We start from the raw sequence: 18,478 nt of genomic DNA, 5'->3' as shown, positions 1-18,478 counted from the left end.
GCATTACAAAACAATCCTTTCTTGGGGGCAAGGTTTCTAAAAAGCTAATAGAAATGTTGTTTTGTGAACATAAACGCATATATAAGACAGTAGAACCACCTGGAGAGGTGGTGTTACCATCAATCTGAGAGCAACCTGATAGCAACCTCGTTACCGTCTCTCCAAGCGTTCATGGAAGCCATTTCGCAGCAGGAGGTTGCTCTGACGTTGCTAAAGAATCTTAGATCCAGCTCCCGCTCTTCTCGTGCCTCATGTGCAGTATGCCAGCACTGAGTACAGACGGAATCTCTTCACTCTGCCTTTAATTCACCAAGATGGCCCCAAAACGTCCTTCATCTTCTGCATGTGGGATTATTTTTGATAAGTGGATTTTTGATAAAGTGATAAAGCTCAGAGGAAGATGGTGACTGACTGTGGTGTGAGTTATGAAGGCAGTGACGCAGTAAGTGTTTTGTTTACGTATTCTTTGTTTTGTTGTTTTCTCTTATTATTTTTTGCTTTCTCTTATTATTTCTTGCTTTTCCCTTTACTTTAAATACACTTCTATTATTTAGAATGGTAAATCATATAAACATGTTAATTTGGCCAAATAAATAGAGTATTTTGTACAATTTTTGGGGACCACATACCACAACCCCCCTATTATCTATTGTTTCCTATGAGAATTACATTGTTGTTTTATGCGAATTTTGATATACGCGATGCCTCTTGGAATGCACCTATCACGTAAATCGAGTTACCTGTATGATGAAAAATTATATATAATAATTTACGCCTTGAAATACAATGATATTTCTATGATACAAATAACCATCAGTAGGTCGCACAGCAATCGCTCAGCTACCCACATTCACCCGAACATTCAGCCTGCATTGTATATCGTTGTTCATCCTTTATGCATGTATGTGTCTGTGCTCCTCAGCAGTATGTATTTTTTCGTAAGTTTTGTGAACTCAAGATCCCATGATCATGGGTCCCAAAAGTAAAAGTTTGGCGAGAAACACACAAAATAGCCTGTATTCACATACAGGCAACCCACATTTAACGAAGGTTCACACAACGAAATTTCGCTATAACGAATGTTTCATTTTACTACCATCTGCTCGTTTAACGAACACCAAACTCGCTTTAACGAAGTTTTATCCAGGTAATTTTTTTCCAAATTTGAAAGCCCCACTGTATCATGCAAGCTGACAGGCTTTTGAATACATCAGGAGCTGCTGGTACTAAGGCCTGCCTCAGGAGGAATCCTGAGACACCTATAGAATAAAGATCAAGATCAAACCTCTCGTGGACAACACAGGCTCTGCCGATACAAAGGCCTGACTCAGAAGAAATTCTGTGTCACCGCGCGGGAGAGGTGGCAAAACTAGACACAGTGAAATCACTGTCGCTACCACCATCCATTGTTGGTGACACATTGACGTAAAGCATATGTTTACTCCTGATGAGTGTTGCCAGCTCACAAGCAAAGAAAACGGGAAGAAAATATCTAAAATATAGCCGTAAAAAGCCTAAACGTCTATCAACGTGCCCCGAGTCTTGCATGATGAACATCTATTGATGTGTCCTGAGTTTTGCAGGTTAAGTTGTTATTTTGGGCAATATAATTAATTTGTATCATGCACACAATAAACATTGTATTTATCTTATATTAAATCAATATTTGGTTGGTATTTGAAGCATGTTTATTTTATGGGGGAGAAACTCATATCACAAGAACTAATTAATACTATTTCCATTAATTTCTATGGGAAAAATTGATTTGATATACAATGATCTTCACGGAATGAATTAAATTTGTATGTCGAGGTACCACTGTATATTAAAAAGTAGAGAGCAATATTGACTATAATGGATCTGAATAATATTTTGGAATAAAGTCAAATATTGGAAATGGAACAGATTCTAATCCCATAAAATGCAGATAGAATCAGGCAAGAGAAGCTGGAGAATGATGGGAAAGGATCTATTGTTATACTAACAAATCAACATAACTAAGAAAGAAGGATGAATAAAATAGTAATTCAAGATAACTTGCCACTGGGAAAACAAATAAGTAGGATCATCAGGGAGGCACATAACATACAGATAAAGGTGAGAGTAGCATATATTTTAAGAGATAAATAAAAAATGCAGGACATCAATAACCAGATCACAACTGGATTATGTGGCATTTTTATAGTCAGTACACAGAGTGAAGAAGAGGAAGAGTGAAAGGAAATCTGAAAAAATATAGTAAACAAAAAATCACCATCAAGGAAGAAAGACTAAGAGATATAATTTTTCTCACTGAAGTGAAGAACCATTCAAAAACAGATATAGAAATGGGAATACAAAGGAATCTATAGGTATGCTGAATATCAGTACATACTTAGATGGGATAGTACTTTATGTTACAACCAAATTAACAAATACCTGTACACATTCTGTCATCAACAGTATATCCATAAGGCTGCCAAGTAAGATCAAAATTTATCTATGTACTATTTCCAATCCAAAGTATAAATTCTGTAAGGTTTCAATCAGCTCATGGTGGATGGTATTTCAATGTGATGACAGTAAAACTGCTGAAACATTTGAAACATGGTATGGTATATGAGATGATGACCCAGATGTAAGATGGGTTAAGATAAAGATGTGAGCTTAAGTGAGCTGTTAAGAGATAGAGAGATACAAATGAAAACAAAAGACATGCCAATAAATAAGTGACAAAGAAAAATGGCTAAATAAAAAAGCCCAATTAATCATAAAAAAAAAACTAAATAAACAAAAACCCAGGCTACTGTAATATAAAACTATGAAATAGCAATGTGTCACCATGCAATGGATAACAATTAAAGCAGGAAGCAAAGAAGCTTAATCTAAGAATTAAAGGTTAAAATAAATAAGTTAACGCAATGAAGTAAAGGAAAAGACAAGCGTTGGCGAGGAATTAGCTGGTCTCTGAGAAGATGGAAGGAAAACTTACTAAAACAAAGAAGTGCATGAAGCTGGAGCTGGAGCTGGCAAATGGGAGGACTGAAGAAGGGCTGGAAAGAAAGGAAAAAAGGAAAATGGAAAAATCGAAGCAAATGAAGAGGAGGTATGAAGTCAAAACACAGAAAGTGGACAAAAATTTGAGTTTGGTGATAAAGATGCAAATATAATAGGTCTCACGGTAGAACACACTGTAAGAAAAAGAAGAGATATAAGAAAAAAGACAAAAGAAATAGGATTAAAATATGAAAATAACAAAAATATGCGCAATTTTCTTTAGGAACAAAAAAAAAAGCAGTAATAGATGACAAAATATCTTACAGAAAAGAGCTTGAAATAGTAAACGATAATCAAAGAACCCATCAAGCTTGGCAGTTCACAACACTTTGCATAAAAACTGTCTTGAACCTCAACTGGACTCACAATTTTCTATGAGCTAGCCAAGAACTGCACAGTTCCCTTCAAACAGTGAATTATAAACTACAACAAATGAAAAGTTACAGAAAAAAGTATAAAGGAACAATGAAGCAGGATTTAGGCTACACACTAAAAATAAAAGTACATCACCAAAATTTTGAAAGATTCTTTACACACCTGTTTGTGTTAGCTTTGTTAACCTCATGACAGTTCACTAAGCTCAATGAGTGGTCTTTAGCAGTATTAATTCACTAAATAGTTAAGTATTCTTGGTAGTGTGCAATATTATGGAAAAAGGATAGAAGCTATACAAAACTATATAAGAAACTAAGGCAAAAATACTTTAGAGAAAATAATGAAAGTACATCAATATACAGGATATTGCTAGAGGTTTTTCTAAGTAAAGATGTTCTAAGTACATTTGTGAGGCTTCTTTTAACAATGGTATGAAATTCAAATCTAGAAAGACACAGACACAACAGCCAGGCTGGGTGGATATCTATAGCAGATTGCGTTGATGTGGATGTCTGCTGGTGAAATTGCAAATTATTCAGACATTATCATTAAAGATTTTAGAGCTTTACAGTACCTAATAATGAGATGAGTGATATCAATGAACAAACATTACACAAGGGTTGTGTGGTTGTAATTAACAAATACAATAATAAGGTTCATGGCACCATGACTGCCCAGGTAAAGAGTAGGGAGGAGCAAGGCTGAGAACAGATCAGCTGATTGGCAGTCAGTCACACTCAGTTCCTCGATGAGAGTGACTCTTAGCAAGAAATTCGGGTGAATATGTTTAGCACATTGTATTGCATAAGTATAAGAGAAAGTAACAATGGCAATACCACACACTTCAGTAATTTGGAATATGTGAACATAGTGCCTATCTGGTGCAGTTACTAGCCCATTATGTCATCCACATTTGCATTTTATACCATGGGTATAAAGACTCAAAATGCACATGTGCTGAGAACATTTTTCACTTAGAATCAGAGCTGGGCATTGCAGCACTGAGCACTTTACAACTCAGCGACTTTGCCCCACCTTGAATTTTGAGTAGCAAAGTCAAAAGTTTCAAACATATAAAAAAAATGTTGGACTAAGCAAAATTGCACTGACAGTTTCCTGTGACTTTTGCTGCAACTTTAAACAAGAACAAGAACAGCTTTTTAAGAATAAATTGCTCTGCCTAGAGGAGAAGATGGGCCAGGACATGGAGGAGGAAGATGACCTGTAGATATTAGTTTAAATTGTTTTAACTAGAATAAAAAAAATAACTAAAAATAATGAATATGTGTTTCTCTGCCCTATAAAAAAGAAACACATGTTTCTGCTATTTGATTAAAATTTACTTTGTAATTTAGAGTTGCATTGGGGGTGAAAAAAGTTGTAAAGTCACAAGATGCACTGTGGAAGCCAAAAATAGAATTGTAAAGTCACAGTTGCACCAGATATAGCAGTAAAGTAGCAAAATTGCAAAGTCAGTCATACTGGATGTGACAGAAAAGTTGCTAAGTCCATGCCTGGAAAAATTGAAGTCGCACCCAGCTCAACTTAAAATTAACTTGTACTTTCATCTCTGGCAAAATCTACAGAAGCTCATGTTATACTCAATATTCAAGAATCTAGATTTATCATGCAAGCAGAAAGGAGTGGAAAATAAGGCAAGAGAAAGTAACAAAAGTTAAAAGTGACTGACTCTACTGATACTATCATGAAAGAGGAAAAAATAAGTATGAACGTGATGGAAAAATTACATGATAGAATGATTATATCCTCAATTACATACACAAATCAGACTTGCATGTAAAATGAAGATAGTCAAAGATTCAAACAATTCAGATGAGTAACATGAGAAATACAAGTAGCAAGTAGAGAATAAATGATAAAAGCAATGAAAGTGTATGGAACAGATCTAGTATGCCAAATAAAGATAAGAGAATGAAACATGGAGTGAAAGAGGAAGCCAGGCATAGCACTCCAAAAAAGAATGGCACAAAGTGAGGCAATGCAGTGAGACCATAAAGATGGTATTATTTGAATGTGTGGCAAGTATAAAAGGATGATGACCTCCACTGATAGACATCACAATGGCAGAGTACATGACAGAGAGAGAGAGAGAGAGAGAGAGAGAGAGAGAGAGAGAGAGAGAGAGAGAGAGAGAGAGAGAGAGAGAGAGAGAGAGAGAGAGAGAGAAAAAATAAGTACATGAGACAGCTAAGAAAGCAAATGGAATGATGAGAATGCATGCAAACTCTAGTGTTGTGACTGTCCTCTTAGAAGAATTCTTAGGAAAAAAGTATATAGTGGTTGGATGGATACATAAAGAAATTCAGTGGTATCTGGGGTGTAGTGACATGCCTTACTTACATAAACCCATTCTAAAAAAAGGTGGATGAAACAGACCTACTAGGACATCTACTTTGTGAAATGACTGCAGATGCAAAGAGAAAAATGTGGTAAGAAAGCAAAAAGGCAATGAAGAAAATTAAGTTAATGGAATGTGATGAAAAAAAAATAAATAAAAAAATAAAAACTACATTTAGTAATAAATTGTAGTATCAAGAGTGTAACAAGTCGGTCATTATCATCATCATTTTCATTTAACGTCTGCATTTTCCCATTTAAGGTGGGGTTGGATGGGTGATGACTGCTTTTTTACAACAGGCAATCTAGTGCCATATGTTCTTCTATTCGCAACAAATTCATATCCTCCATCACATATTCCCTCCACCTTTTCTTTGGCCTTTCCACCAGCTGTTGGCCTCCAATCTTCACTTCCACCACATTCAACACCCCTCCCTCCACCCTTTTCACATATCCGAATCATCTCAGCCTTCTCTTCCTCAGCTCAATAGAAAGGTCTTCAACTCCACACATCTCTGCCACCTCACTCTTGCCATGTATCTCAGCATCCTGTCAACAAAGCTACATAGAATATCTGTCAGTCTGTTTGTCTGCTCCATACAAAAGAACAGATCTGAGACAGGCTTCAAAGACCCTTCCCCAGAGGTATGACTGCAGTCACAAGCCTTTGGGGCACTTTTTGTCTCCTTAGTGCTCACTCAATAGGTCTCCTTGGCACTCTTTTAAATACCTTCTGTAGTTGCCAGTCGTGGTGCCTCACACTGTGATGTGAGGCTGCTGGCCATAGAGGATGCTAAGTAATAAGAGAATACAGGCAACCCCCGTTTAACGAAGGTTCACACAACGAAATTTCACTACAACGAAGGTTTCATTTTACTACCATCTGCTCGTTTAACGAACACCAAACTCGCTTTAACAAAGTTTTATCCAGGTAATTTTTTCCAAATTTGAAAGCCCCACCTATCATGCAAGCTGACAGGCTTTTGAATACACCAGGAGCTGCTGGTACTAAGGGCTGCCTCAGGAGAAGTCCTGAGACACCTGTAGAATAAAGATCAAGATCAAGCCTCTCATGGACAACACAGGCGCTGCCGATACAAAGGCCTGACTCAGAAGAAATTCTGCATCACCTATAGCATCAAGATCAAGATCAAGATCACGCACACCACTCACTCCCCAGTCAAAATATAACAGCGTCACCAGTAGCTCATCTTCCTTAGTTCAACTTACCACCAAAACGCCCTGCAATGTGGCCTAACGTTCCTAAGAAGACTAGGAAGTGTCTTACTCTTGAAGTGAAGCTGGGTATTATTCACAGACACGAGAGAGGCCAGAAAACTAATAACATTGCTCGCCACCATCTTGACTCCATCTACTGTCTACTATTTTCAAGTCAGCAGACTGGTAAGACCGTATCTTCCTTGAAAGCTAAAAGAACCACCTGAACTCGTGACTCTACAATGGATAAAATGGAAAGCCTTGTGGAAATGTGGTACATAAGTTTTGTATGCGGTACCATGATGCACACTTTGTTTACATTCCACAGGTTGCCAGTTAGTGTCTTTCCCGTTTCACTCTCCCTCCCTTCATAAAGTTAAGATCATTTACATTATAAAGTTACGTACATACATACATTAGTGTACATTATAATGATTTAAATTAAACTACCTAAATGTTTAACTTCGTCATTTTTATTTTCATTAAACCCTTCACTATACTATGATGCACTCTTGCTTTGCTTACTCTCAATGGAAGTTCAAATCAGGGGTTAAACTTGTTATAATCAGTTCGCTTAACGAAGTTTCGCTTAACGAAGTGTTTTTTTAGGAACGTAACCCCTTCGTTAAGCAGGGCTTGCCTGTAGTTAATTATCATAATTTGTAGTATTAAGGACATATGAACATTAGTAAATATAACAGTAACAGTAGTGAAGATGTACGGAGGTTAACTTAGATGCAGAGAGGTAGTGAGAGGGTTGTTTATGTGCAAAGACTGACGCTGCGCGTAAGATAGATAAAGACACAGAGGATCGCTGCTGATTCTGCAGGGGTTGAAGAAATAGGTCGCATGTGGTGTGCCCCAGCTGCCTCTGAAGGAGGCAGATTCTGTCTGGTCGTCAGTGAGAGAGGTGTTGCACTCCGCCCTCTGATTTCTCCATACATCTTATTCTGTCCAACACCAACCCTCATTGTTGTAAGTTATGTTGTAGTTCATTTGCTATTTGCTACTCAGCTGAGAATTATTGTTAAGTTAATTGCTATTACACTGTGAGTTACAATACACGTATTATTGCCTTCGTGTCATTGTTCATGATACTGATTTGTTCATGATTCATGTTACTTATCATTGTGTCAATGATTATGTATAAATTGGGCATTAAGAATTATCTGGTACATTATGATGTTTATATCGGTTATCCTTACGTTGCCTGTATATTGTATTAAATAATCAATTATCATTATGATGGCTATACGTCTTATTTTGCATGTTTCTGTTTACATTTCAATATTCCTCATACTGGTGTCAATTTGATTGTCATGCAGGTTAACCGCATTAAAGTGAGTAAACGACTGGGTCATTTTGTCATCCTGAATACTACATTCACCTAGCGGCGATTACAGTTAACAACAACGGTCTGCTGTGTGCTGGAGAAGAGAGGCGGGGATCCCGAGGTCTGGGCGCAACATCTGCTTGGTGACATGGTGTGATGCCGGAAGCACTACGCTACCCAGGGAGTGGACAGAAGACAGGAGTGACTGCCCGACAGCCAGGCTGAGTAGTGGAGGAGTGCGTGTGTGTGTGTGTATGTACGTTTCGCCATCCGGTGAGTGGGGCTTCAGGCAGCCAGGGAGCCTCACACACTGTTGAGCCCGTGACGCCGGCCGGCAAAGCAATGAGTGTGTGCGTATGTGCGTTCCATGGTTGAACGTCCCTTGCCTCCTGAGGGCGTGCGAGAGGTTGTAATCTTGCTGGTACCTGGCTGCCCACATGGGAGAGAAGGGAAATGCTCTACTGTTCGTACAAGTGTACAGGTGTTACATGGATCACAGCAGCTAAAGCTGTGTTACGCGCAACGCAGACTGGAATCATAATCGAATTTGTGCTAGTGGTGATAGGTACAGGTGTATAGGTGTGCCACGTGGGCCAAAGCAGCTGGAGCTGTGTTAGGCGTGGCATGTCATGGAATCATAATTGAATGTGTGGTAGCAGTGAAAGGGCATGCTGAATTAACAATTATTAGGAAGCACGTATGAACGTAGTGAAGGGACACAGTCATTTGTTTTGTGCAGGTGTACAGGTGTCAAGCGCGACACATTCTATGTGTCGTTGTTATAGGGCAATTTGGTTAGCAATTATTAGGAAATACAGGTTGAACCCCGATTTAACGGCCGTTGCCGTTAAATCGATTTTGCCGTTAAAGCCGATAAATACTAAAAATATAAGAAAATAATAGAAAATAAAAAGTTAGGTTAGGAGAAAACGAAAATTAATGTTCTTTCTGTACAATAGTCAATGACAAACGCTTTTTCTTTTCACTTGGACCAGTTTTTCCAAAGTCTGCAGGCCTTTTCGAAGCCATTTTGCCAAAATATATCACCGAACTAACAAAGACTAGGACGACAGTAAACGAATCGTTTCTCTCTATGCTGTCTAGGCGGGAAATAACGCAGTGCGGAAACTGCACGTGGGTTGGAGCGGCACACCAGCGCCGGTACATAGGTGCGGCGGAATCGGTACTAGGCGATGCCGGTAAATGCCGAAATGCCGTTAAAGACAACACTATGTTCCCACCGGAAATTTTTGCCGTTAAACACGGGATTCCGGTAAATCGCGTGCCGTTAAAGCGGGGTTCAACCTGTAAGTACATAATAGTGAAGGAAACCAGTAGTTTGCTTGTGCAGCTGTACAGGTATCACGTTAATGGTTCGCGGGAGCAAAGGCTGTGGTAACCGTAGGAAGTTCGAGTGTTCATTATCAAGTTTTGTAGGGCGAGCTGATTGCTAACTAGTAAGAAACGGGTACAGCACAGCATAATGTCAGAGCCTGGAAACATAAACAGTGACATGAGGGAGGAGGAGGTTGTCCCTCATGCCGAAAAGTGACAGTTTGTTGGAGTTAGCTGATACACATGACACGACAGATGATGCAGAATCTGTAACAGATGGTTTCCCATCAGAGATCTGTGGTGTGAAAGGCTTAGCACAGGCAAACGAAAACTTGGATATAACACTCACGATGGAAATGACACCCACTATGAGTGAACTCCCTCAAACTATGGGAAAGCTGCTGACACTCATGGGAGATGTTACGGAATCCTTAAAGGAGATGAAGCGTGGTGTTACACTCATGGGGGATGTTGCTGGCTCTCTGAAAGAAATGAATTGCGGACGCAGCAGAACAAAGTGCTGCAACTTTTCTCGGGCCTCAAGTAGTGAGGACACACAAATACTGAGTGGTTATTAGGTGATAAAGATACACAAAGAGTGCAATATAAAAGACCTAGAACCTCATCTAGCATGAACAAAATTGTTAAAGGGGACTCGATAAGTGAGAACAGAAATATGAGACAGGCCTCGATTAGCGAGGACAGAAACACAGGACGGACCTCGAGCCGCGAGGACAGAAGCGCTTCGTCAAGTGAAGACGAACTTGAAGATGAGTCTTCGAGTGATGAGACTCAGACACTGGACAAGGGTGGGAAGCACATGAAACACTTGAGAACAAGGAGTGAACATGGAGTCCACCACGGCAAACTAACAGATCAGAAACATTTCCGGAAGGAGCATGGCTCAGGTGATGCTTTACTTGAGACAGTATGACTGATGTATGCTACACTCCCTAAGCTTCAAGCAGAGAGTGTTAAGAATTACTGAACCTTTAAGAGACAATTCGAAGAATTTTATCTGGACTCAACCGTCTCAGATACGCACAAGCTCAATCGGCTCTTTACTAGTTGTTCAGAGGAAGTGCAAGAGATGATAGAGCACTGTATGGCTTTACCGGCAAACCGACGCCTTGAGGTGGCTTTAAAGATCCTGGATGAGAGGTTTGATGATGAGAGTGTATATGAACCAGGCAAGAGGCCTTGAGGTGGCTCTAAAGATCCTGGATGAGAGGTTTGGTGATGAGAATGTATATGAACAAGGCAAGAGAAGCAGTAATGAGAGGCCCAGTGATCGGGGAAAATGACTTTCAAGCCCTTTCCACATTGTGTGGACATCTGACTTCTTATATCTCCTTTGCAGAAAATTTGGGCAAATTACATGAGGTAGATAATACACCAACAATAAGGGATATTCTAATGCGACTTGCTGAACCAATACAAGCGCGATGGAGGTTTGGTGATGGGGAAAAGGAGAAACACAGCAATGAGCCCAGTGATCGGGAAAATGACTTTCAAGCCCTTTCCACATTGTGTGGACATCTGACTTCTTATATCTCCTTTGCAGAAAATTTGGGCAAATTACATGAGGTAGATAATACACCAACAATAAGGGATATTCTAATGCGACTTGCTGAACCAATACAAGCGCGATGGACGGCCCGATGGATGGGGAAAAGGAGCAAACACACTCAGCACATCAAGGGTCTGCTCAGTTTCTTGACAAATGAAACAAAGAGAACGGAAAATGCACTTATGCTAAGGGAACAGCATGGCATAACAACAAAGGGACTATGGGGAACAGAAAAGAGACTCTACAAAAAACAACATGCACCCAAGGGAATGCTGCTACAGCTAACGTGAAGCGGGAACAAAGGCACCATATTAGGCAACAGGTTCGAGAAACATCCATGGCTACTCACACTGAGTCACACACAGGTTATGGGGGAAACAAAGTAAGAAACGACAGATGCCGCCTCTGTGGTGACAATCATGGTCTACCGGCCTGTTCAACGTTTCGCCTCCTGCCTGTGGAACACCGAAGGCGAGTTGTGAAGGCACAAGGAAGATGTTTCATCTGTCTTAAGGACTATCACCTGGCAAAGAATTGCCAGGCTAGGTCTTGTGATATAAACGATTGCAATGGAAAACACTCTCGGTGGCTCCATAGTCCAGTCCCTGTGGATCAGTCCCGAGGGAACCGTGAACAACATGAAGAAGCATAAATCTGATTCTGAAAGGTGAAGAACACAGAGAATGACTCGAGCAAGGGAATTGGGTCGCACATATAGCAGAAGGAAGAGCAAAGGTGGCTCTACCTATCGTGCCAGTGGTTCTCACGTCTGACAAAGACACCAAAGATTCCGGCAGTACACGCACCTTCTGCTCAAGGAAAATAGTACAACTGAAATTACAAGAAAGAAAGGAAAGGACCGTCATCTCTACTTTAATGCAAACTGAGCAGCGGGAATCCACCTATGTTACACTTATGGTAACTGGCCTACACAGTAGGAGAGCAAGCACTATAAAGCTGACACGGGTTAGTGTCATTGAATCTTTTCCTAATAGTCTGACAGATTCAAGAGCTGAACCCATTCCTGCAGCCCACTGGTCTCCTTTACAGGACTTGACATATCTACAGAGACACGAGAAACATAAAAGACAGTAAACAGTGGAACTGTTAATTGGACAGGACTCTCCTGCGGCATTGACACCATTGGAAATCAGGAGAGGCCGAGATGAAGACCCATTTACACTTAGAACCAGGTTAGGGTGGGCAATAAATGGCCCACTAGAGCCGACAGAACAAAGAGTTATGAACTTCAGTACTTTTGTAGAAGAGATGACTACAGTTGGTCTCCAAGAGCCCATATCAGAAGAAACAATAAGACAATTCTGGGAGGTAGATGACAGTGAAGATCCAGAAAAAAACAGAGCTTTCAGTTGAGGACCAACGTGTCTTGACTTTATGGGAAGCTGAACAAGTCAAGATTGGAAACAATCACCAATTACCAATACCTTTCCGAGAAGAAGCCCTCAAAGGACAATATGTAAAAGAAATGGACAGCATGGTTAAAAGAGCTCGATGCGATGAACAACTTTCATATTGAACGCTGCATATTTCCATCACAATTCAAACATTTAGTGAATGCTCAACTTCATCATTTCTGTGATGCATCATCAAAGGCCTATGCAGCTGTATCATACCTGAAGCTACTAGATGAATCTGGACTTGTGCATAACAGTTTTATCATGGCATGCACACGATTAGCACCCATTAAGACAACTTCCATACCCAGATTAGAGTTATGTGCTGCAGTCTTAGCGGTTAGCTCCGATGCTAAACTACGAAGGGAATTCTCAATTCCAGTTACGTCATCAGTATTTTGGACAGACAGTAGGATTGTCTTTCAGTACATAGCCAGCCCTACCAGAAGGTTCCATACCTTCATGGCTAACAGACTGGGAAATATACATAGACTGTCATTACCTCACCAGTGGCGACATGTGTGCTCAGAAGACGATCCAGCAGATGATGCTACCAGAGGACTCACAGCACGGGAGCTCATAGTAAGAGGAAGATGGAAGGGCGGACCAGATTTTTTGTATCAATCAGAACTCTCATGGCCACCAATGTTCAGTCATAGCTATGATCTTGAAGGAGATCCAGAAGTCAGGCAGGAGATCACTTCTCTAGCGGTAGAAACCCAAGACAATGGTGCAGTTGACAAGCTCCTTTTACGGTATTTGTCCTGATATACCTTACAGAGAGCAGTAGCATGGCTCTGCAGATTTACAGACTGGATCATGAAAGGACTTCCCAACATTGCAGGATTTTGCCTTGAGGCAACTGAGTTCAGGGCCGCCAGAACAGTTATCATATGCTACGTTCAGCATATTCACTTCAAAAAAGCTATTCAAGTCCTCAAGGTGGGTAAACTTACTAAGTCCAGTCCCCTCTAGCGTCTGAAGCCGGCGCTTGATGGACAGGGCATTCTCAGAATAGGTGGACGTCGCTTGGAAGTAGATGGTGGAGAATCACCACAGGGCCCTGTGCTACTGCCTAAAGATCACCCGGTGACATCCCTGATTGTACAAGACACACATGTGTTTTTGGCCAGGCACTCAAGCCGGAAGCACACCTTAGCAAGCCTGCGAAAACATTACTGGGTGGTTGCTGGTCGGCCCCCGGTTGATTGTATCTTACGGAGATGTTTCGTATGCCGCAGAGTCAACAGCAAACCACTGACACAACGTCAAGGCGAATTACCCACAGAACGCATCACTGCAGGGAGTAGACTGTTTTGGTCCTTTCCTGGTTACTTGCTTGCGGCGAACAGTAAAGCACTTTGGCTGCGTCTTTACTTGCCTTAGCACCAGGGCAGTACATATAGAGGTCCTATCTCCCCTTGATGCTGACACATTCCTCAATGCCCTTGTGCGCTTTATTGCCAGACATGGGACAGCAACAAAGTTGTTCTCCGACAAGGGTACAAACTTTCAGAGGGCAAACAAGGATCTTCAGATGGCCATCCGGCAGTGGGATGTACATGCCAAGCTGCAAGAGACATTACAAAGGCGTGAAATCGAGTGGATCTTTCAACCTCCTACGGCTTCACACATGGGTAGTGTTTGGGAACGCCAGATCCGCTCCATAAGGAAGATTCTATCTTCCATCATTGGCTCACAGAAAATCGATGATGAGAGACTGCATACATTGTTTTGTGAGGTCGAGGCCACGCTTAATAATCGTCCATTAACAGCCGCACCTAGCTCTGCATTGGAACCGGAGGCTCTTACACCAGATCATCTCCTGCATGTTGGCGCTGGCAGTCATCTGCCTATAAAAGATATGTCCTTTGAAGAGTCCTTCCACCGTCGTTGGATCCATGCACAAGCTCTGGCGGATAGATTCTGGAAGCGCTGGAGCGCAGAGTATCTTCACTCTCTCAGGATGCGCCAACGCCAGATTGCTCCTTCTCGCAATCTTCAGGTTGGTGATCTGGTCCTTGTAATTGACCCATACCTTCCCAGGAACCAGTGGCACCTTGGCCAGATCACTCAAACTCTCCCAGAGGCAGACGGGCTGGTTCGTAGGGTCCGCCTCCGTACCAGCTCTGGGGAACTCCTTCGTCCTATTGTCAAACTCTGTCTTCTAGAGGGCGTTGTCTCGGCCCCCTCAGCAACATCTTGTACTGTCTAATGTGTCTTTTGTTCTGATTGGTTGCAACGCCCTGCATCCAACCAAAGGGGGGAGTGTAGTCGCCAGTCATGGTGCCTCACACTGTGATGTGAGGCTGCTGGCGATAGAGGATGCTAAGTAATAAGAGAATAGTTAATTATCATAATTTGTAGTATTAAGGACATATGAGCAGTAGTAAATATAACAGTAAGTAACAGTAGTGAAGATGTATGGAGGTTAACTTAGATGCAGAGAGGTAGTGAGAGGGTTGTTTATGTGCAAAGACTGATGATGCTGCGGGTAGGATAGATAAGGACACAGAGGATCACTGCTGATTCTGCAGGGGATGAAGAAATAGGTCGCATGTGGTGTGCCCCAGCTGCCTCTGAAGGAGGCAGATTCTGTCTGGTCGTCAGTGAGAGAGGTGTTGCACTCCGCCCTCTGATTTCTCCATACATCTTATTCTGTCCAACGCCGACCCTCATTGTCGTTGTAGTTCATTTGATATTTGCTACTCAGCTGAGAATTATTGTTAAGTTAATTGCTATTACACTGTGAGTTACAATACACGTATTATTGCCTTCGTGTCATTGTTCATGATACTGATTTGTTCATGATTCATGTTACTTATCACTGTGTCAATGATTATGTATAAATAGGGCATTAAGAATTATCTGGTACATTATGGTGTTTATATCGGTTATCCTTACGTTGCCTGTATGTTGTATTAAATAATCAATTATTATTATGATGGCTATATGTATTATTTTGCATGTTTTTGTTTACATTTCAATATTTCTCATACTGGTGTCAATTTGATTGTCATGCAGGTTAACCGCATTAAAGCGAGTAAACGACTGGGTCGTTTTGTCATCCTGAATACTACACTCGCCCAGCGGCGATTACACCTTCTCTAGATCAACAAAGACATGGAACAGCTTCTTCCTTTCACTGGAGAAGGAAAAAATCTGAATCCAAACCACTGCTGTCTTGCAGGTAATGCCCCTCATAGGCAAAGGCTAGGCCCATCACTGATACCTGTGGTTGGTGTAAGCAAAGGCAAGCTACCATAAAAATTTCGCACCAATGAATAAATAGTGACTGTAACCAGTCAGTCACATTCAGCAATTACAAGAGAGAGAGAGAGTTTATAGCAAATGAAAGCAACTTAAAAAGCAGGAAACAAAACAAACTCCCACCATTTCCTCCATTTACCAACTCCACCCTCCACCTCCACAAGCATCTTCTGTTAGTGCAAGTTGGTTGATCTCCAAGCTGGAATGAATTTATGGCATTTCAATTAACTTCAATGGAGAAAATTGATTTGAGTTACGAGCAAACTGAGATATGGCCTCTGTCACGGAATGAATCAAACTCATATGTCAAGGTACCACTGCATAAGCAAAACAAAAAAGAATGAATACATACGAGATTGCATGCACTCACACATTACATGGAAGCATCACATTAATAGTAAGTTACTATACACATTAAAAAAAAATTTTGCAAGAGGTAGAAAGGAAAAACTGATTTCTTATACAGTGACATTAACAGTAAGGGAGTGACCTGAGAAAAGATTAAAAGCAACAATATAGAAATCCTGGAAAAAAAAAAAAACTCCTGGAGCATATCAAGGAACAGTGAAGATTCAGGAAGGAAAAATTAACAAGACCAAATAGTCTTCATTCCAGATTAGAGTAAGAAGTCCATAAAAAAGGTATGCAGTAATGTCATCAATCTCGATCAATCTCATTTTAATGTTTTGCATCTCGATTGAACAACAAAGAACCCCATAATTCACATATCTTGATCAAATTAAACAAATCTCGATCACTGTCACTCTTCACTGCTTATATCATAATGAACACAAACACATGAAGCAATATTTTCAATTGTTCTCATACATAATGGCAGCTAACATTCCAAAAAGAGAAGATTACAGAGTGCTCCCGAGTTAACTGTATTTGGATTATGACATAACTCATGGCTTATGGAAACTCATGGAAGAGGTGATATGTGTACCTCTTTTCTCTCTCCTCTTGCCTACTGAAAACTTGCTTTCTTTAATGAATAATGTCTACTGTGTCTGCTACAGGACTGTGAGTCTCAGGGTAAGGTGTCACATTCCCATGGAATGCACAGTACCAGTACCAGCCACCTGTCAGTTGTTCAAGCCCAGTGTGTGTCAAGATCATTTGCTTGGCTACCTGGATACCATTCACTATGTTTCCCACAGACAATCAAAGTGCCTGGGGGTGTACTTAAGAGTGAGAATGGAAGTCTACGCCCACAACATGATGCTAAAAAAAAAAAAGCCAATGTAAGAGACATGATCATCTTGAGGGCAAAACACTGAATGAACACCCTGTAGAATACTAGGATAAAGTTCTACAACTCCCTGAGTTTTATCATGTAAACTCTAATGTACATTGTGTGATATGTGTAAGCTTGGAAGTTAATGTAGTTGATAGAGTTGAGTTAATGAGACTTTGGTCCCGGTTGCATTTTTTTTCATAAGTTAAACTTCTCATCTCAACATTTCAAATCAGATCAGTATTTTCATTCCCTATTATGATCGAGATTCATGATTCTAGTATAAATAAATATAGAAGAGCATTTTCAAACAAAATGAGGGAACATTCTGCAGAATTTAAATGAGATGAAATAATGAAAGTGAACAGTACCTCAGCAAAATACATTTTTTATCAGTCTTTAATGAAGCAATTAGTACAGTGGTTCCCAACCTGTGGTACGCGTACCACTAGTGGTACGCGAGGGCCTTCCAGGTGGTACGCGAGCACTTTCGGGGTCATGAACGATTTTTAGTTATTTTTTACTTCACAAAAATGTTTACTGCCTATGGCCCTAACATAAAATAAAATAGTCAATAATGTGACAATGTGTGGGTGTGAATTGAACCCGAACCGAACAGGTCAGACTCAGAAAGAAAACGTATGCTGGCGACTCAGTGTAAATAAAGTAATATCTGATCGAATTGAGTTTCTCTGGAACCAGGTGGTACGCGGCGACTGTACAGGACCTCCAAGTGGTACTAGATCACTAAAGGTTGGGAACCACTGAATTAGTAGGTATATCATACCTCATTATTTCACCATTTGATAATTGAAAATAGTCTAAACTGAGTCATTTCTAAAAATACACAAATTCCAACTCTAAATGTCTTAAAAATTCTCTTTCACTCTCTTACTTGGAGGTAACAAATGCATGATCCCGAATGGTTTCAATAACATCTGTGAACTGAATTTTGCTTGTGAAGGTGTGACCATGGAAGACCACAGGGTTGTCCTCGTGACCGTCCCAGCAGTCCAGCTCAATGCATCGGCAACCCATACGTAATACTCGGGCATAGGCTTCTGGAGATGAAACGCTCTGTAGCTGGTCTCCTGTCAGATACCTGAAGACATGAAATAAAAATATATACCAAGGAAAGTACATAAAAAGATCAGAAGCTGTTCAATGAAGGACTATGAGAATTACTTCTATGTTTGTGAGAAGAAAAAACTTATGATGAGGAACTATTCTCTCTCTCTCTCTCTCTCTCTCTCTCTCTCTCTTTCTTCAAGCAGCATTGTTATATGTGGATGCCTAGTGCACATAGACAACTGGTTAATGATATAATAACA

General features: G+C 40.6%; 1 protein-coding gene across 1 annotated transcript in view; it reads right to left on the bottom strand.

Annotated features, from left to right (window-relative positions):
- Positions 1-18,478, bottom strand: part of LOC123498080 (1-phosphatidylinositol 4,5-bisphosphate phosphodiesterase gamma-1-like) — a 167,755-nt gene that overhangs the window by 130,778 nt on the left and 18,499 nt on the right. The window contains 1 exon segment of the mRNA XM_045245179.1: positions 18,043-18,249. Within this exon segment, the coding sequence (XP_045101114.1) occupies positions 18,043-18,249 (207 nt within the window).

The sequence above is a fragment of the Portunus trituberculatus genome, chromosome 47 (genome assembly GCF_017591435.1).
Source record: "Portunus trituberculatus isolate SZX2019 chromosome 47, ASM1759143v1, whole genome shotgun sequence".
Taxonomy (NCBI): Eukaryota; Metazoa; Arthropoda; class Malacostraca; order Decapoda; family Portunidae; genus Portunus; species Portunus trituberculatus.
Note: the sequence above shows the minus strand (reverse complement) of the source record. Positions and strands in the feature narration are given on the sequence as shown.